Here is a 21,981-nt window from a genome sequence, read left to right as displayed (position 1 = left end):
TGGGAGGAGGTGTAGTCTAGGTAGCTGTGGGAGTCGGTTGGTTTGTAGTAGATGTCCGTGTTGATTCGGTCACCCAAGGTAGAAATGGAAAGGTCTAGGAAGGGGAGGGAGGAGTCCGAGACTGTCCAGGTGAATTTGAGGTCGGGGTGGAAGGTGTTGGTGTAGTGGATGAACTGTTCAACCTCCTCGTGGGAGCACGAGGTAGCGCCGATACAGTCATCAATGTAGTGAAGGAAAAGATGGGGGGTGGGGCCAGTGTAGTTGCGGAAGATGGATTGTTCCACATACCCTACGAAGAGGCAGGCATAGCTGGGGCCCATGCGGGTGCCCATGGCTACTCCTTTTGTTTGGAGAAAGTGGGAGGATTGGAAAGAAAAAGTATCTTTGGTCAGCACTATTTATCATTTATTACATGATGAAGTATTGGGAGATATGGACAATCTGCTTAAAACATTGGATCAGGATTTGGGACAGGAAATCGCTATAGAAATGTGGAATGACATTTGGGAAAATGCCAGAAAAATATCCATCTGCAACAGAACTCAGGCCATTCAGTTGAAGATACTTCATAAGGCCCATATAGCACCGGAGCGATTGGCAAAATTTAAGGCAGGAGCATCTCCAATGTGTCCCAAATGTAAAATAGAGGTGGGTACTCTTGTACATTGCTTATGGACCTGTCATAAGATCCGTAGATATTGGATTAAAGTAGCAAGTGCTTTGACAGAAATCTTAGGAATGGAAATTAGAGTGGATCCAGTATCTCTCCTTTTGGGCTTTTCGAACTTACCCTCCCTGGATATGCATGGGAAGAGATTATTTTCCTTTCTCTCTTTCTGTGCAAGGAAAAATATTTTGGTAAACTGGGTGGCTGAGGGCCCCCCTGGACTTTAGAATTGGCACAAAATAATCATGGAATGTATTTCCCTTGACTTCCTTACAAATATGGTGTACCAAGACACCGAATTATTCCATAAAATATAGCAGCCCTTCTTGAATTAAACAAATACAGATATTTCAGCCATCCTAACATGAGCTTTTATTTAATTAAGATGGCGAACCTGGCTGGTCCGGGGCCCCTTGGGAGAGGAATCCCGCACGAATACAGGTTTTGTTATGATTTGATGTTAACACATTCCGAGCATGTATCTTACTACTCACTGTCTGTGTTATCCATCGTCTTTTTTTCCCTGAGTAATGTAAGATGCTTAATTATACACTCTGGTTAGTTGTAGGTTAGATTAGTAGTTAGTTGAGTTTTGTTTTTTTCTCTCTTGGTATCTCTTTTTTCTGTTTGATAGATTTTGGTTATTATTTATTTAAGATTTAATTGTATATTAATGTTTATGCTTGGGGCTTTTTTTAAATTTGTAAACTTGTAAAAATACATTAAATTTTCAACAAAAATATCTATTAAAAAAAACCTTCTCTGCTCTATGAAAAACAACATCGGCCTATCTGGTCTTACTTCATAATTGAACCACCTCACTGAAGTGACATCCTGGTGAATCTCCTCTGCACCCTTTCTAGCGCAATCACACCCTTCCTCTCGTGTGGTGACCAGAAATGCACACAGTACTCCAGTTGTGGCTGAACTAACACCATATGCAGCTCCATTATAAATTCTTTGCTCTTGTATTCAATGCCTTCACTAAGAAAGACAAGTATCCATAGTCCTTCTTAACTACTTTATCTTTCTGGGGACGGTGGGACCTCTATAAACAGGATGGTCTACACCTGAACCTGAGGGGAACCAGTATCCTTGCCTGTACTGCGCTGTATTCTTCTATGTTCTATGTTCTATGTTCTATCTATTTGTCATTCTCTCGAAGATTTTAAGGACATGCACACTGAGGTCCCACTTTCTAGAGTCCTACCATGCAACATGCATTCTCTTGCTGACCAATGAAAGCACGACACCACTAGGTATCACTACCATAATGCCAGACACATCTTTCAGGCCACCTCTCAACCGACTCAACTCCAGTGAGCCCTGATGTCTTAATTCCCTGTTCATAAATGTAATTTTAATTATTCAGTGACAAGGACAACAATAGCTTTGATCATTAGCCATCCCATTGATAACAATTCAATGCAAAGTTAAGAGGGTGCCAAGTTGTCTCTAGGAGTTTCTTTAGGTTTGGTCTAGTCATATAACTACCAAACCAATTTGTATTTATGTAACACCTGCATTATGGTTAAATTGAAAAAGCATTCTGAGAAACCTGTTCACTTTCATTATAACACTATTATACATATCATATATATGCCTGGAAGCAGAAGCACCATTTTGGTTTTGTTGCCTAAACGAAAATAATAATAATTGAAAAATAAATGATCAAAAATATTTGATTTATCATTAAAGCTGTCATTTTGTTCTGGTCTTAGGTGTGTTGAGCTCTCCAACACATCCACACAGACTAAAATTCTTTTCAAATCCTGGGAAGATCAACTTCCACTAAAGTTTGGGTAGGTATGAGCAAGATAGTAACGCCAGGCTTATGACTTTTGAGCAACTGTGCATGCTCCATGATAATTAATAACTGAAAAATCATGATTAGAGCACTAACAAATTCTTGATACAAAAATTTCAGAGTGAGGAGTTGTAACAAGAACAATAACTTGTAAATCAATCCCATAACATGATCCTAGATGATCTCTGTTATACATGGTGTTCATAAAATCCACTTTAATTAAGTCAGTCACAGACTTGAAGATGATGGCTCAATGTTCAATGATGGAATTTTGGACCAGGAACAGGGATAGGTGGTTGAAAATAGAGATCGGCTTACCAGACAACAATAATAGCACGCTTGTTAAAATTTAATCTAAGAGAACAAAGTACAACATGTTCAGAAGGAGACAAGTCAGAAGAGAGGGGAGTAGAAACAATGAGACACCAATGTCATATTAGGGTGAAGAGTAACATCTAGAGAAAGTTCCGGCTTGAGAGAATTCTAAACATGTGTAAAATGATCTGTTATGCAAGGGGAGGGTCCCTGGCACAGAAGTAGCATGAAGGTGAAAGAAGAGGAGTTCAGTCTTGGCTGTTTATGAAATTCATTACAGTGCATACAGTGATAAAGACAACCGTTCTGCTAAGGACATAACATTGAGGGCTGGAGAGGGGAAGATCTGATGGCATTGTGAAAACACAGCAATTATTCTCCATCTGCTACAATTCTCATACAAGGACCAACTGAAATCTTTTGGCTGTGTTAGTGGACAATTTTACAGAGGCCTATAAATATTCAGCAAAGTTATTGATTCACTGGCATCAAAACTTGGAAGCTTTTCTCAAAGACTAATTAAATAGAGAAACCACATGAAAAGAAATAGCAGTTAAACAGTGAACTTCAAATACACAATACAGTTGAAATGTTTAAAATACTGTTCTGCGCACTTTAGCACTTAAACAAGATTTGAATTGCTATATGAATTATGTAAAGGTGCAGTAAAGAACAATAATTGTTATTTAGATACTAAATGTCTTATAAAATCTGATTCCAAAGGTGAAACTTAGGACATTTGTTTAACTTTGAAATATGACTGGTGACAATCCAAATTCAAAATTACTTACTGCTTCTTCAAGAAGTTTACTACCAACTTAAAGTCTGCTATGCAGTACTCTCTCTTCATGTCCATAAGAACGCTATCTGATCCAGTCTGAACTGGCACATGAAGGAAGGAATAAACCCTTGGATGGCAGAGAATTTTTGCCATTTCCTGCAAGGAAAAAAAGTGAACTCCAGCTGTAATACATCAATTGTATAGTTTCTCTTAAAATGCACAAAAATACCATGCAATTCACATGTGCTGTCAATAGAATGGAGAACATTCAGTAACTATTACCTTCAAATTTCAGATTACTTGAGTTTGTGATAAATAAAGACATGGCTAATTATTCTGTTTATTACAAGCAAATACCATTAGATAAACAGAATTCATTCAAAACAACAATTTCCTTGTCAACATTATTCTGAACTGTATTACTTTATAAAACTTAATAATACACCTAATTTGGTGCTTCTCATCCCTATGGCTTCAAATGAGATCATAGGAATTAGCAGCAGACATAAGGCACTCAGCCCTTTGAGCCTCCACCATGTAAAATCCATGTTCAATCTATTTGTATTTTGAATTCCATATACTCATCCACTGCTGATACACTTTGATTTTCTTGCCCAATGAAAATTCTACTCCAATTTAAAAGCTGTTCAATGACACTGCCTCCACCACCATCAATGATAGAGCTGCAACCCTCAGAAAGGAAAGAATTCTCAATTCTGCCCTGAAAAGGGTAACCCATAATTTTTAAAACTGACTCCACCCGCACCCTGTTCTGGGCTCACAGTTCATCATCTTATATCCTATAATCAAGTCATCCCTCACTCTTTGAAACTCCAGTGAAAACATGCCCAGTATGCCAACCTTCCCTCATAAGATAACCTGTTCATTCCAGATAAATCTCCTGTCTCCAGATATTTAAATCCTTCTTAAATAAGGAAGCCAAAAGTGTACAAGTATTCAAGATGTAGTGTTATCAATATGCCCTGTATAAATGAAGTGCATGCTTATTTTTATATTCAATTCGTCTCACAATAATGAATAGCATTCCATTAGTTTTTTACTCAATTGCAGTATCTGCATACTAACATTTTGCGAATCGTGCATTAGTCCATCTAGATTCCTCTGCCCTTAGAATCCTGCAGTCCCCATTCTGGTAATATTCTGCTTATTTATTCTTTCTGCTAAAGTGATCAACTAGGCATTTTCATACTCACTTAACCAATTCATATCGGTCTGCACCTCCTTATGTCCTAGTTATCTCTGTGTCAACTGCAAATTCAGCTACGATACGTTTGCTCACATCATCTAAGTCATTGATACAAACTGGAAAAGTTGAGGCCCCAGACAGTTGCGGGACCGCAATCATTATAGCTTGCCAATGAGCAAAAGGCCCATTTATGCAGACACTGCTTTCTTCCAGGCTGCCAAATCTTCTACCAACTAGTATGTTATCCCTGAAACAAGTGTTAACATGTTTTGCAATGACCTCTTACATGGCACTCTGGCAAGTGCCTTCTTGAAACCAAGTACATGGTATCAACAGTTCCCTTTTATCTACAACATACTTTACTCCTTCAAAAAATAGACAAGGTGTTTTCCCTGGGGTGAGGTAGTCCAGAACTACAGGTCTCAGGTTTAAGGCAAGTGGGCTAAGATTTAAAAGGGACCTTTTCACACAGAGGGTGATGCGTGTATGGAATGAGCTGCCAGAAGAAGTGGGAGACTGGTACAATTACAGCATTTAAAAGGCATCTGGATGGGTATATGAATAAGAAGTGTTTAGATGGATATGGGCCAAGTGCTGACAAATGGGACTAGATAAATTAGGATGTCTGGTTGGCATGGATGAGTTGGACCGAAGCGTTTGTTTCCATGCTGTACATCTTTACGACTCTATAGCTTTAAAAAAAACATGCTTTCCTTGTCACAAAACCATATTGACATCTTACGATTGTCTTGAAGTTTCCCAAATGTCTGGCTATAACCTTTTCTTCTGTTATGAAATAGAAGGTGCGTACTGTAACTTTAAGAGAAATTGAATGCTGTTCTACACTGAAAGCTTACAAGCACCTGTCATATGACTAGCTAGCAGTCTCAGAATGTATTAGAAAATTAAAAATATGTAACATTTGGCTGTGAACTATACACCAGAGTTGGTTGCTATTTTGACAGCAACTTGAATTTAACCAATCAGTTTAAATTATGCCCCAGGATACTAAAACCCAATCAAGTTTGAATTTATTGTTTTACCAACCTCAAACCAATGCGACAATCCTATGTTAAAAAAGGCTGTCATTGTGAAAGTCAGACAGTAACTGCCGTCAACATTGAAACATTCTCTATGGGGAGAACTTGCAATTGCAGAATTTTACTTGCAGATACATTCTATTTTTGTTCAAAAAGCACACATCCTGGAGGCAGTCAATCCACATAACATTTCAAAAATTCCTGTTTTGTAAATAGAACCATAGAGTCATAGAGAGGTACAGCACAGAAACAGACCCATTAGTCCAACTTGTCCATGCCGACCAGACATCCCAAGCAAATGTAGACCCATTTGCCACCACTTAGCCCACATCCCTCCAAACGCTTCCTATTCATATACCCATCCAGATGCCTTTTAAATGTTGCAATTGTACAAGCCTCCACCACTTGCTCTGGTAACTCATTGCATACACGCACTATTCTCTGCATGAAAAAAATTGCCCCTTAGATCCCTTTTATAACTTTCCCCCTCTCGCCTTAAACCTATGCCCTCTAGTTCTGGATTCCCCTACCCCAGGGAAAAGACTTTGTGGACGTATGTTTGCTCGCTGAGCTGCAAGGTTCATTTTCAGATGTTTCGTCACCATACTAGATAAATATTCAATGAGCCTCCGAATGAAGCACTGGTGGTGTAGCCCACTTTCTATTAATAAAGAAACTTTGTCTATTTATCTTATCCATGCCCGTCATGATTTTATAAACCTCTATAAGATCACCACTCAGCCTTTCACGCTCCAGGGAAAACAGCCCCAGCCTATTCAGCCTCTCCTTATAGCTCAAATCCTCCAACCCTGGCAACATACTTGTAAATCTTTTTTGAACCCTTTCAAGTTTCACAACATCTTTCCAATAGGAAGACCAGAACTGCACGCAATATTCCAAAAGTGGCCTAACCAAAGTCCTGTACAACTGCAACATGACCTCCCAAGTCCTATACTCAATACTCTAACCAAAGGATAGCATACCAAATGCCTTCTTTACTAACCTATCTACCTGCAAGTCTACTTTCAAAGAGCTATGAACCTGCACTCCCAAGATCTTTGTTCAGCAACACTCCCCAGGACCTTACCAGTAAGTGTATCGGTCCTGCTTTGATTTGCTTTTCCAAAATGTAGCACCTCACATTTATCGAAGTTAAACTCCTCAGCCCATTGGCCCATCTGATCAAGATCCCATTGCAATCTGAGGTAACTTTCTTCGCTATCCAGTACATCTCCAATTTTGGTGTCATCTGCAAACTTACTAACTATACCTCCTATATTCATATCCAAGTCATTTATATAAATGATGAAACGTCTGACTCGAGATTGGGATACAGACAGACTCTAACCCCAAATCTTTAATATATTGTCTGAGCTGAGATTTTACCTTTTCTTTTTATATAAAAGCTTAAGTTATCTCAAGAATGTGACTTAAAAGAATTTCTGGGATTTACATATTAATGAACCAAAACCAGCAACCTAGTCCAAAAGTTAAAAGACTTAACAGCAATCTAAGTTTGTTTAATATATAGTTTTAATTGTATGACACTGTGATCTTTTATTATAAATTCTGTGCCTTATGATCCAGCCACATCACTTACCTGATGAAGGAGCAGCACTCTGAAAGGTAGTATTTCCAAATAAAACTGTTGGACGATAACCTGGTGTTGTGTGATTTTTAAAAAAACTTTGTCTATCCGAGTCCAACACTGGCAGCTCCACATCATAATAAACTTTTGTGTCAGCTTATCAAATGTGTTTTGGAAGTCCAGATATGCTATATCGACTGGACTCCCGTTATCCACTTTGCTTGTTACATCTTTAATGAACTGTAGCAAATTAGTCAAATATGATTTACACTTTACAAAACCAAGCTAACTTTGATGAATTATATTTTGACTTTCTAAATGTACCACTACCTCCTTAGTAATAGATACCAATAATTTCCCACGGTGGCTCAATGGGCAGCACAGTGGCTCAGTGGTTAGCACTGCTGTCTCACAGCACCAGGGTCCTGAGCTCAATTCCAGCCTTGGGCAAGTATCTGCGTGGAGTTTGCACAATCTGTGTGTGTCTGCGTGGGTTTCCTCTGGGTGCTCCGGTTTCCTTCCACAATCCAAAGATGTGGGGGTTAGATCAATTGGCCATAGGGATGTGTAGATTAGATACGTTAGTCAGGGGCAAATATAGGATAGGGGAATGGGTTTGGGTGGGTTCCTCTTTGGAAGGTCAGTGTGGACTTGTTGGGCAACACTGTAGGAATTCTAATTCTAAAAAAAAACATTGGCCTGTTAAAAATTGACTTGTTGATAGTTTTCTATTTTATGCCTCCCTCCCTTTTCAAGTAAGGGTATTATATTAGCATTTTCACTTGATCCTTTTCAGAATCCAGGAAAGTTTGGAATATTATAACCAATGCATCCACTATCTCTGTTGTCACGTTCTTTAAGATTCTAGGATGTGAGCCATCAGGACCTGGGAACTTGTCTGCCTTTAATACCAATAGTTTCCTCTGTACTTTCTCCCCAGTGACAACAATTGTTTTAAGTTCCTCCTTTTCCATAACCTCTGCCTTACCTGTTACTATTTGGATGGTTTCAGTGTCTTCCGCTACGAAACTGAGGAGGATTTAGTGTCTCTGTAATTTTTGCCTTTCCCATTAACTCCCCAGTCTCATCAACTAAGGGACCAACAATCATTTCAACTAACCTCTTCCTTTTCACAAAACTGTAGAATCTTATGCTGTTTTTATATTTTGTACTAATTTTCTTTCATAACTGCTACTTAATATTTTATTACTTTTTTTCTATCCTTCCCTTGATCTTTACAAGTTTCCCAATCTCCAACCTACTTTGAAATATGATATGTCTTTGTTTTTGCCCTTCTATTACCTGTAATTTCCTTGCTTTGCCATAGATGCTTGATCTCCTGCTTAGAATCATTCTTCCTTCCTGGTATATACTTTAGTTGGGAGGAATTGAATATCTCCTTAAAAGTCTGCCACTATTCATCAACCTTTTAGTCGTTTTGCCCAGTCTAGTTGGGCCATATCTGTCTTCGTGCCCATATAATTATCTTTATTTAATACTAGGAGACTAGTATGCAACTCCAGTTTCTTGGCCTCAAACTGAATTTGATAATCCATGCTATAATTACTTTTCCATAAAGCATCCTTTATTATGAGATCATTAATTAATCCCATCTCATTACATATACCAAATCTAGAATAGCTCGCTTCCTGGCCGGTGCCCCAACATATTGATCCAAGAAACAATCTTTAACACATTCCATGAACTCTTTAACAAGAATACCCCTGCCAATTTGATATGCATAGTAAAATCATCCATGATTATTGCTATACCTTTCTTACAAACCTGAATATTTCCTGGTTTACAATGCTTGCCACTGTGGAATTGCTGTTAGGGGACCTATAGATTATTTCCACATGGGACCTCTTTCCAGTGTGATTTATTATTTCTACCCAGACTGATTCTACATTTTGATCTCCAGTGCCAAAATCATTTATCCCTATAGCAATGATCACTTTATTTACTAATAAAGCTATTCCACCTCCTTTTCCTTTTTGTCTATTCTTTTGAAACACTGAGTACCCTTGGATACTCAACTCCCAGTCCTGGTCTCCTTGTAACCATGCCAGCAAATTACACTCACATGTCTTCAGTTGTGCTACTAACTGATTAATTTTATTCCAAATGCCTCACACATTCATATACAAAGCCTTCAAATTTGTCCTGTTATCAATTTTCCCTACTCTTGTCTGATTCCTTGGTATGACATTCGCACTGCACAAATGCAGTATTTAATTAAGAGTGTACCCCTTCACCTTTATCTGACTTCTTAATCTTCTTGAAGGTCATATACCTCACAATAATTAGGACCTAGCCCTCATCATCTGGCAGCCACAGATCTAGAACAGTCCGCAATCATATTATTTATTTCAATCTGAGATACTTTGTTATGAATGCTATTGGAAGTTGAATGCAGCCTTTAATTTTGTCTCCTTGTAATGTTGGCAACTTCTAGTCCTGATTGTTGATGTATTCTTAAGTTTATTCTCTCTAACTCTTTCTTTTTCTTCTGACCTTCATTTCCTATGTTATGATTTTGCTCTCCTGCCTTAACTCAATCCAATGTTTTGCTACATCTACCCAAGCTTGACTCACCACCACCGCACTTCCTTAACCCCATTTAATTTGAAGCCATCTCTATTTCCATACTTTAGGTGTGGATGTTCCTAAAGTATGGATCGCATTCTCCCTAGTACTGGTGTCAGTTTCAAAGTGAAACCAATTTTTCCTATACCAGTCTTTGAGGTATGTATTAATTTTTCTTACCTAATACGCCCAATGCCAAAACATGGCTCAGGTAACAATCCTGAAATTATAAGTTTATGTTTGAGTTCTCATTTTAAATTGAGAATCTAGCTTCACATAATACATCAGCAGAACCTCTTTCCTACTTTTACCTATGCTATTGCGGCTGACAAAAACTATGACAGCTGCATCCTTCCCCTCCCATTAGGTTCTTCTCCAACACACAGCAGGTCTCCTGAACCCTGGCATTGGGCTGAAATCACAGTCAAATGGACTCATATTCTTCACTGCAAAGAACAGTGTCAATCCTTTCCACTATACTGTCTCCTACTACCACTACAATCCTTTTCATTTCCCTGCTGGAGGGGCTTCCCATACCACAGTCAGTTAGCTCACCCACCCTGGGCTGGGCTTCAATTTATTTTCAGCCATCTCTCTTGCTGCTGTCTTGAAGCTAAAGTGCTCAAGTGTCACTGCTACTTTCTAATTATTTTTCCCTCGTGCAGTTTCATTGAGCTTTTCTATCCTCCTCAGAGGTCAGGATGCCTAAACTCTATCATCTTGAACAAAAGTCATTTTTAGTTTTTCACTGTTCTCCTTTTAGATTACTTGATTAGCCTTCTTCAATCATCTAACCTGGATTTTGTATCTGAAAAGCAAATAAATGCTATCCTCATTGAACCAACCGAAATTAGGAATCCATGTCACAATTCCATTTAATCTTTTTTTACCTTAAATGTCTCAACACACAAAGCATGGCACTTCCATTGGACGATATGAATCTCAAGGCCATCAAACATTTTCTTTTGGAACTTTTATAACTTTTATATGTTTAAAAGTAGAAGTTTTGAAAGAATATGAGTAACAGTGTAAACAAGTAATTCTATATCAAGCAAAATCAAAATCAATAAGTTGAACATTAGGCCATGTTGTGAAGGTTATTTAAAGCTACCATTCATATTTCCTGTGCTTCAAATTATTCTTAACTGTGGAATGCTGGAAAGATGAGAAGGGTGAATAAGTTCATATATGGAAAAAAGCATATGTTAAGAATGAGGAACAGTATGCTCCAATTCACCGACATCGACTTCACTTTTGTTATCTTTTATATGTGACCCAATAGGTAGTGATCCACCCAAGTCATCAGATTGTACATTCAAATCCTACTCAAGAGACCCGGAACAAAATCTAGGCTAACTCTTCAAAGCAATCTAACAAAAGGTTGTGGAATCATAACTGCCGTCTTTCAGATGAGATGTTAACTAAGGCCTTAACTACTTATTTGGATGGACATAGTAGATTACAACTTCAAAAATACTTCATTGGGTGAAGAGAGTTTTGGAATGTTGTGAAGTCTGAAAGGTGCTATATAAACGCAAAGATATATATTGTTCTTTTTGTGTGTCAACCGTCACCTCAGCAGTAGGAAAAAAGCTTGCTTTGGAACTGAGGCTAATACATTCTTGAAGGCATCATCAGTTCCAAACCTGCACACATTTCTTTCCCTCACCCACATATGGGCACTACTCACTGAGGTTATGCATTGGATGTTAAGCCCCACTACTCCTCAAGATATCAAATGTATGAAAAGATTTCATTAAACTATCCAAAGTCCCAAATTTACCTGACTGACAAACCCAAATTAAAAGAAAATACTCATCAGGGTTTTGAACTGAACAGGAAAACATCTGTTTCCATTTATTGCAACAGGTTGTTTTTAACCAATGGCAGAAATGAAACACAAATGACTAACTTATAATTCTCTTTAACTTAAACGCTACACATACAAACAGATCCACAAAGAGCCAAGATGAAACACAAATATTATTTAGATTAGATTAGATTAGATTAGAGTGTGGAAACAGGCCCTTCGGCCCAACAAGTCCACACCGACCAGCCAAAGCGAAACCCACCCATACCCCTACATTTACCCCTTACCTAACACTACGGGCAATTTAGTATGGCCAATTCACCTGACCCTGCACATCTTTGGACTGTGGGAGGAAACCGGAGCACCCGGAGGAAATCCACACAGACACATGGGTGGTGAAGGAACAGAAAATAATGTAGCATGGTTCTGGCACCAGTCTGGATTACAAGCTTGATGAGATGTTTTCCTTCAGTTCACTTTCAGCTCCCTTCAAGACACTGAGGTGCTCACGAGTCTGTGGACACTGATTCTCAACCCTTCATTCACTATTTTGAGGACTCACCTGCATAGTGTTGTATTCCCTTTCTCCTTTCAAGAGGGGCAAGTGTGTATGTATAATGAATGAGAGAGAGAACCTAGCTTAGGGAATTTTCTTTTGCATTAGTCGAGGGAAATGGGTCGGGGTGCGTTTCCACACTGTATGGAATCCAATCTAAAAAAATCCCAAGGGGAGAGAGGTGTTTTCTCCTTCATAAGCTGCATGTGGTTCTGCTGTATAAATTGTTGCTGTGCTGTGTACTCCTGAACAGACACACACACACATATACTGGTCGGAAGATTAATCACTGTGCAAAGCTTTCCGGGACACACACCCACAAAGCCAAGTTACCTAGCATCGTTCACAATGCTTGCATAAGGTAACGTTGTAGTGTTATGACCGAGATTAGCAAGCCAAATGAATCTTAAAATAAATCTGCAACGTAGTTAAATTAAAATATTTAACGGCCCGCAAAATATTCCAATTGTTCTTAACCAGCGTTTACGAAATAGGTCTTAGATACAAAACTCATAACTTAAACAGAAGTTAACAGTTTATTATTAATTCTGTTACTTTAACAGGGCAAAGCTAAACAACAAGGTAATCTAATCAATATCAATGATTTAAACCCAACCTTCTTTGATCTTATCTCCTATTCTCAAACAGACAGACAGGTAAAGTTTCTGGGTTAAATTCAAAAATATATAAAAGAATTGTGATTTCCAGTTCAATTAAACAGTTTCAAACAATGGATGCTGCCGTTATGCAATCCTTAAATAACAGGTTGTTCAAAGACACAACTGTATATCTGATTTTGGCGAAGGAGAACGGTTCAATGGACTTCCAGAATTCTGTGCGTTATTAACAGATTGTGATTACTTTCTCAGAACATGCAACAATTCTTTTTGGATCGAAATTTGAGAGAGTAAAAATACAGTAGCCAGTCTTACAACCATCATTATTACTCTGCACCCTCCAAAATCAGTCAGGACCAGTTTACAACCTCCTATTTTTTTAAAAAATCAATATTCTCTTCTGGGCTGGTCACCATCAGCAACACATGCATTTGTTTTTTTCCTTCATTTATAAACATGCAGCTATTCAATGTTCAACTAACCCCAATTACACTCAGTTCTGAACAAGAGTCATCTCACTTGTCCAAACATCTTTTCTCCCGTAAAAGGGACGGCAGCCCTGTTGAGCATTTCTAGCATTTTTCTTTAAATTTTAGAATTCCAATATCTGCAGTATTTTACTTTTATCATAATGTACTATTATTACCTGGGGCTGGTGGGGTGTCAAGTTTTTAAAGTGGAAGAGAAAATGAATTTTGCATTTAGTTCTGTCAAGGTTTGGCTCGTTATAAAATAAAGTCAGTCATTTTGAACAATAGGTTTTAAAAAAACAAATCATGTGATTTTAGATGAATGAACAGCAAATCACCTGTAGTTATAAATTCTAGGATGTATGCTGAATTGAGTTTGACAACTGAGAGAGAGGGGAGCTCAGAAGCAGATTCATTCAGCCTGAACTAATTACCTTCAGACAGATGCAGGTTGTTACACAGGGAAAACGTTCTCAGCAGCTGTCAGGGCTATGGAAAAAAAGTCCCGAACTTGTTAGGAAAAAGCCAGAAACAGAAGGCTGGGGAGATGTCTTTGAGGAAGATATCCTACAAAGCTAGTGAAGACATGAAAATAAAGAACCCATGTTAAGTAGTAAGTAAGCTGAGTTTGCAACTTGTTTAGAGGTCTTGGGAGAATGCATCAAAGAAGATAGCGCTGATCAAATGGAGAATTTGCTGATTGCAGCCATGCCAGGTGAAAAATAAGTTTTACAGTAATATCAGGGGTGACCATTCAATGAAATTTGTATGCTTGGAAGTTTGGTAACGTAAAAGGATTGCATCTTTCTTTCTGATCTTTGCAATGAGAATATTTTAATGTATTTTTTGTATATGGTAACAACTAGTGTTTTCTTTTCTCTTGTATAATAAATGTTTGTGTTCTTTGGTAAAAGTGCATTGACCCACCTCCATGGTGAACAAAAATTAACTTTATAGTCTATCAAGCCAGGTCTCAGTCCAGAATCTGATTTTTCCAGTCTTATCATTAGCTGGGATCATAACACAAATCGTTTCCTATGTAACTCTGATGATCCATTTTTGTCCTCTGACTGACAAAATCATTCTCCTCCAACTTCAATATCTAGCTGGGTGGGACTGCTCAATGCTGGCTCCAACATTATCTATAAGTTCATAGTTAGAGAATCTTCTTTTCCTGTTATCATACAATTACCTTTGCGGTGCCGACTGGCATACTATTGGTTCCTTTCGATTTTTCCATTAATGTTGTAATTTGGTGACATGTGAAAATACAATGTCAGGATCTACACATATGTGGACAACACTCAAGTTTGCCACACAACCACCTCTAATAATATCTTCAGTGTCCACATTGCCTGACATTGTGTCTTCGATAACCCTAAATTGCCATATTTAAGCATTAGGGCAAAACTGAACTCATTGACTTCAGACCCAAATGTGGACTTTGCTCCTTAGCAATTAGGATGATCATCCTCCCTAAGTAAGGCCTCAGAATAAACTTGAATATTCACATTCTTGGCATCCTACATAAGGCATGGGAGCTAAAGTAGGTCATTCAGTCCATTGAGTCTGCCTTGCCATTCAATAAGATCATGAGTGATTTGATAATCTGCAACTCCATTTGCTTGCCTTTTCCCCATAACCTTTAAATCTCTTTACTGATTAAAACTCTGTACATCTCAAATCTTAAAAACGTTTCATGATCTAGCTTCTACAGCCCTCTGTGGTAAAGGACTATACAGAGTTACAAAGAAGAGATTTCTTGTTTCTGTCCTAACTGGATGACCTCTTACTCTGACATGGTGTCTTCTGGTTTCCTATAAGGGAAACAATTTCTCTATATCTATCTTGTTCAACCCTGTCAAGTGTGAGGTTGTCCATTTTGGAAGGACAAATAAGAATGCAGAATACAGGGTTAACAGTAGGGTTCTGAGTAAGGTGGAGGAGCAGAGGGATCTTGGGGTCTATGTTCATAGCTCTTTGAAAGTTGCCACTCAGGTAGATAGAGCTTGTAAGAAGGCCTATGGTGTATTAGCGTTCATTAGCAGAGGGACTGAATTCAACAGTCGTGAGGTGATATTGCAGTTGTACAGGACCCTGGTAAGGCCACATTTGGAGTACTGTGTGCAGTTCTGGTCGCCTCCCTTTAGGAAAGATGTGGAAGCTTTGGAGAGGGTGCAGAGGAGATTTACCAGGATGTTGCCTGGAATGGAGAATAGGTCGTACGAGGATAGGTTGAGAGTGCTAGGCCTTTTCTCATTGGAACGGCGAAGGATGAGGGGTGACTTGATAGAGGTTTATAAGATGATCAGGGGAATAGATAGAATAGACAGTCAGAGACTTTTTCCCCGGGTACAACAGAGTGTTACAAGGGGACATAAATTTAAGGTGAAGGGTGGAAGGTATAGGGGAGATGTCAGGGGTAGGTTCTTTACCCAGAGAGTGGTCGGGGCATGGAATGCGCTGCCTGTGGGAGTGGCAGAGTCAGAATCATTGGTGACCTTTAAACAGCAATTGGATAGGTACATGGATAGGTGTTTAAGCTAGGACAAATGTTCGGCACAACATCGTGGGCGGAAGGGCCCGTTCTGTGCTGTATTGTTATATGTTCTTGTCAAGCCTTCTAAAAATTGTGTGTTTAGACCATAAGAAATAGAAACAGGAGTAGACTATTCGGCCCTTCAAGCCTACTCCACCAAACAACAGGATCATGGTGGATTCAATACTCCTCACATCCACTCTCCTGCATGTTCCTTGTAACCCTTGATACTCTGTTGAAATTTCAATAGGGTCAGATTGAAATATAGAAACTAGAAACAGGAGTTAGCGATTCAGCCCTTTGAGCCTGCAATACTATTCAATATGATCATGTGTGATCGTCTATCCCAATGCCATATTCCTGTTTACTCCCCATATCCCAATGCCTTTAATATCTAAAAATTAGCAAACTCTTCCTTGAACCTATTCAGTGACTTGGCCTTGACAGCCTTCTATTGTAGAGAGCTCTACAGATTCACAACACTTTGAGTAAAGAAACTTTTCCTCAACCAAGTCCTAAATGGCCTACTTACATCCTGAGACTCTACTTCTCGACTCATCAACCAGGGAAATCATCCTCCCTGCATCTAGGCTGTCCAACCCTGTTGGAATTTTATAGATTTCAATCTCAGTTGCTCTCTCATCCTTCTAATCCCTAATGACTACAAGTTCAGTCAAACCAAGTTCTTCTCATATGACTAAATGTTAGTGAGTACAGGCCCATCCTACTCCAACTCTTGTCATAAGAAAATCCCTCCATCCCCAAGATCAATCTTTTCTGAACTGCTTCCAATGCTAATATTTCTTTGCTTTTATAACGGAATCAAAACATTCACCGTATTCTTGGTGCGGTCTGAGTAGTGCCTTGCGTACTTTTAGCAAGACTTCCCTATTTTGATACTCCAACCGCTATTTGCTGAATTTGGAAGCTAACTTTTTGTGATTCAAGCATGAGGACCCTGAAATTCCTCGTGATGCAGATTTCTGCTGTCACTTTCCATTTAAGTCATAATAAGCTTCTCTATTTTTCCACCCAAAGTGCAAAACTTCACAATTTCCTGCATTATATTCAACTGCCAAAAATTTTCCCATTTATTTAACCTATATCCCTTTATTGTCTCTGTGTCATCATCAGTACTTAACTTCCCACCTATTTTTGTGTCCTGCAAACTCTGATAGTGCAACTACTTCTTGTGGTTGTGGGGATGTTTGCTGAGCTGGGAAGATGATTTGCAGACATTTTGTGCCCTGCCTAGGTGACATCTTCAGTGCTTTGGAGCCTCCTGTGAAGTATTGCTGTACTGTCTCTTCTGGAATTTATTTGGTTCCGCTTCTGCTGCTGCTTCTGGTTGCTAGTTGTAGTGGTCAGTATATACAGTCATTATCAATGTGCTCGTTGATGGAGTCCATCAAATTCACTGCCTAATGAGGAGTAAACTATTTCAGCAAGAGTAAGATGAAGAACAAGAACTAGTATGGAAAGCAAGAACAAAATGCTATAATTCTTTTTCAAATTCAAGTAACACTTAAGAAATGAATACTAGAAACAAAAGAACTGTTCTCCTTTTCCCCAATAAGATAGAGCTGGTAAGAAGGGTGGAAAGCTGGTTGAAATTCATGGCATTAGAATAACAGGTCTGAGATCAGCAACTCTGGTTAACTTAATCACGAAATGGTCAGTATTTTTGTAGGGTGGAACGCAGTAATGCCACTTGAGTGATCTCTTTCTGACAACTCTGCAATTTAAATCCTTTTACCAATATTATTCATCAATAGATTCCTTGACAAATCATCTGGGTTGTCAGTCTAACATTTATAATCTGTAACCTAATCTTTCTATGTACTAGTTAAATTTGTGTGGAAGATGAGGCACAATGTTCCCTCATTTTAGATATGTAGTCTGGCCATAATGAGACCACACATCAAATTGCATTTGCTTCAATTTGCATGTGGTGTGCAGTAATCTTAAAAGAGACTACAAAGCACAACAGGTCATGCACAATAAAGGAAAAGTTAGAGGGAACATTGGTTCAGGCCAAGATGCACATGGCCTTTTTTAGAAGACTGAGTAACTGCTAGTTGGAAGCATCTATTCACCCACAACATAGGTGACCTTTCGAGCACAATGAATTAATTCATGAAATTGATTTAGCTCCTCCAACTAAATCCTTATGGCTATGAGATTAGTGTAAAGGTACGTGATGAAAGATTAGTACTGTTCAAAAGTTAGGGCTGCAAAGATAATTTTTTAGTCAGTTGCTATAAGTCCTTTTAATATTCTGTGCAGAGAGCAAAACTATTGTGGCTCATGAATACAAGCTTTGTGCTTTTGTTGGGTTGATAACAATCACGACTATGCTTTCTAGTCTAAACTCTCAGCATCAAGCTATACCTATTCTGCTTACTTCGAGGCATGTCATGAGTGGTTATGTTCTACTTAGGTATGGTTCTCAGTGTTGGAGCAATCTGATTGTGAACTTCCTAGGGCAAGATATTTGAATTATTTTCAAACTTTTGTTGGCACAACTGTCCTGTCTGGTGTTATTATCTTTTACAATCTGCCCATGGCTTTAATTACTGATGAAGACTACCTGGCCAGTGTTAAGACTTTGGGCTGATAACATGGGATGATACCAGTACATTATAAAAGGAGGAGCTCAGAATGGACGAACAAATGTGTGGAACTAAGAAACAGCAAGGGGCAGCAGACAATGATTGCAGCTATTTGCAAGCCATCAAATATTAGTGACAGTGTGGGGCACTGTATTAATCAGGAGATGAGAGAAGCATATAGCATGGGTAACATTGTTACCATAGTTAACTTCAATCTACAGGTTGGGTAAATGAATTGAGCACGAAAGTTGTGGAGGTTGAACTTCCGGGGTGTTTTAGGGATGGTTTTCTCGAGCTGTATGTTGAGGAGTGGACTAAAGGATAAACCATTTTAGATCTAGTAAGATTTAATGAAAAAAGGATGAACTATCATGTTGAATGTTTAGAAATGCATAGTCAAAATATGACTGAATTTTGCATTATGTTTTGTATCATGAGGTAGTTTCAGAGACAGTGATACTAGCACTCCACCACAAGACCCTCAGCTTTTCCATTTAGATATTCAGCCAAGTTGCGACACATTTCTGGGATTGATGGGAATTGATCCCAGACTTTCTGGCCCAGAGGAAGGGACACTACCAATGCACCACAACAGCCCTCATGCTTGCCATTTATCCTTATGCAAGTCAGCATGTTTAATTTGATTGTTGATGGTTATCTGGGTCAGTCAGCTAAGATATTGTAGTTAACAGAACAAACTGTTGATCCATTCTATTCTGCTTGCGCAGAAGATTCACATCTTATCCTTGTTGATCACTTCAGGGCCTTGTGGTACACAAGTTATTATTATTAGTATGACAATGTTAGCATTTCTTATTTTCCCCATAATTTCTAGAGTTTTTAACTTAAATTACATATCAAACTATGGTAAACTTGGTAAACTTTGCAAGTCAAAATAATTAGTGACCATATCATCATAGAGTCATACAGCATGGAAACGGGCTCTTTGGTCCATGCTGACTATATTCATGAAGTAAACTAGTCTCACCTGCCTGCACTTGGTTCGTATCCCTCCAAACTTTTCCTATTCATGAATGTCTTTTAAATATCTTTTAAACATTGTAATTGTACTTCGTCCACCACTTTATCTGGCAGTTTATTCCATACGCAAACCACTCACTGTACTTCTATGTCCTTAATCACCAATTCTGTTATATACTAAAAGAAATGAGGAAATTCATCAAGCTTAACTTTCATTTCAATTGATTTTCACTCAGAGAATTTCTGCAAATCAATAAATGCGACTGAATTGTTTTATGTATAGGCCCCTAAAGTTTTTCCTGTATTGATACCAGCCAAACAATCAATAATTCACAGCAGCATATTTTCTTATTCTAAGTAATACTGCTGACTATTTATGTTCTCCATCATGAGGAGGGTGTTAGAAACAAAACCAAACAAATTATATTCTGATGTGTTTCCTAGTATTTTAACACACCAGTGGATCTCCAGTGTGCATAAACCTAGGCGAAGTACAATCTTCATATGAAGCTGTGTATAGCTGGAACAAAGTGTACAGGGCTCATCATTAAATCACATAAATTCTACCTTTATTTTTATATCATTAGTCAATTATATATGTTGCAAAAAGCTTAAAAGGAGACGTGCATAGGGGTCTAAGATTTTTATTATATAACTATTTGATCCCCTGCAGATGTCATGACTGGGGAGCAGTCATTTTTTTTAAATGGGATAATACTTGAGACTAAAGGAGAAAGTGAGGACTGCAGATGCTGGAGATCAGAGCTGAAAATGTGTTGCTGGAAAAGTGCAGCAGGTCAGGCAGCATCCAGGGAACAGGAGAATCGACGTTTCGGGCATAAGCCCTGATTCCTGAAGAAGGGCTTATGCCCGAAACGTCGATTCTCCTGTTCCCCGGATGCTGCCTGACCTGCTGCGCTTTTCCAGCAACACATTTTCAGCTCTAATACTTGAGACTTGCAATCATAATTTTTAAGTAATATATACTGCTTTTACTTTTATTTTCAATGATAAATTCAGATGAATGCTCCTTAAACACATTTCTCAGTTAGTTTTTCTAATTTTTCTTTTAAAAATTCTCAAGCATCCAAGCAAGTTGCAGTCTTTCTTAACATTTACTGTAAATGGTTCAGTTTAAAGGAAAGAGTTCAAAAATGCGTCGAAGAAAGGGTATCTATCAGTGAGTATGCCAGAACCATTCAATGGTGCTGTGATGCTTTATTGAAAGTTAAGACTTTGAACAATTGACTGCACACTGAAATAAAATGCTTCCTTTTGCAAGAATATGCATGTTTTCATTATCTTGTACCTAGTACTGTCCTAGAAATTTATAGGAAAGAACATGTTGGTAATTATTTGTGATATTCATGAGTTCAGTTCGTAAATCATTTCACTCATTTGAATTCCCAAGGCAGGAATTTGACTAAATTGATACTGGTCACTTGTCATTGACATTCTATTTCAACTGAAATAGGCAAAAGTACTGCAACACATGGAGCAGTAAGGTCCATGTAATGATACAAAAACACGTCCCTGAAGTTTAAAAGAAATCTACAAAAGATAAAGTCAGCATACCATACTTAAAATAAAATTTATTCAATCAAACTCCATTAATAATACAGAATTGAAGGATTTTTCTTTCTGAAGAAAAAGAAATAAAATCTCTCCCTGGGATGTTTTGAGAACTGCTATATATTAGGCCACAATTGACCAGGTATTGAACTGCCTTTCCAAGAGATTAATTCTAGCAATCACACTACTTTCTACATTCCCCTGAAAGCAGTGGATTGATCAACCTCTGGCCAGGGATTTATAAATCCTATTTTTTTAATGCACGTGTTTGTATGAATTTCAGCTTTTGGTTACATCTTTAGTTACCATACATATTCTTTTATTAGTTAATCATACAATTGTGCTTATTTCCTTATTATGATAAACCTTAAATAAAAACATACTTTAAAAAAAATTATACTTTCCTGAGCTATTTTTAAACACCTAACAGAGTGAGACTTTACCCTCAAACTAAAACACAATGTGGGTGAAAAAACATATGCTGCAGTAAATACAGCTGTTCATATTTTGCTGTGGCAAATAAATAAATTCTTCAAAATTATCTTTTTATTAAATGGTGGAGAAGAATGTGCTGGCATATTCCCAAGAATACTGTGAATAAAAGAAAGCAAGATCTGATCACCAGTTAAATTAAAACATTTAAAAATAATCGCAAGGGTCTGAAAGATGATTTCTGATTAGGTTATAATGGTCACACAAGTAATTACAGATATAGTATGAAAAATAACAGCTTAATTAAACAGTGATATTCATTAAGAATGCCTATGATGCCTCTGATAGGTCCCACTGTCTGTAACCAATGGCAACAATTTGAACAAATACCTCAATTACTT

At 38.1% G+C, this 21,981-nt stretch overlaps 1 protein-coding gene across 1 annotated transcript in view; it reads right to left on the bottom strand.

Moving 5' to 3' along the window:
• Positions 1 to 21,981, bottom strand: part of cdkal1 (CDK5 regulatory subunit associated protein 1-like 1) — a 596,132-nt gene that overhangs the window by 295,081 nt on the left and 279,070 nt on the right. Inside the window, exons 13-14 of the mRNA XM_043718943.1 lie at positions 9,033 to 9,129; positions 3,581 to 3,726 (exon numbers count right to left, since the gene is read on the bottom strand). Of these exons, the coding sequence (XP_043574878.1) occupies positions 3,581 to 3,726; positions 9,033 to 9,129 (243 nt within the window). The remainder of the gene's footprint in view (positions 1 to 3,580; positions 3,727 to 9,032; positions 9,130 to 21,981) is intronic.

This window comes from Chiloscyllium plagiosum, chromosome 29 (assembly GCF_004010195.1).
Source record: "Chiloscyllium plagiosum isolate BGI_BamShark_2017 chromosome 29, ASM401019v2, whole genome shotgun sequence".
Lineage (NCBI taxonomy): Eukaryota > Metazoa > Chordata > Chondrichthyes > Orectolobiformes > Hemiscylliidae > Chiloscyllium > Chiloscyllium plagiosum.
The sequence above is the reverse complement of the archived record's forward strand: the minus strand, read 5'-3'. Positions and strand labels throughout refer to the sequence as shown.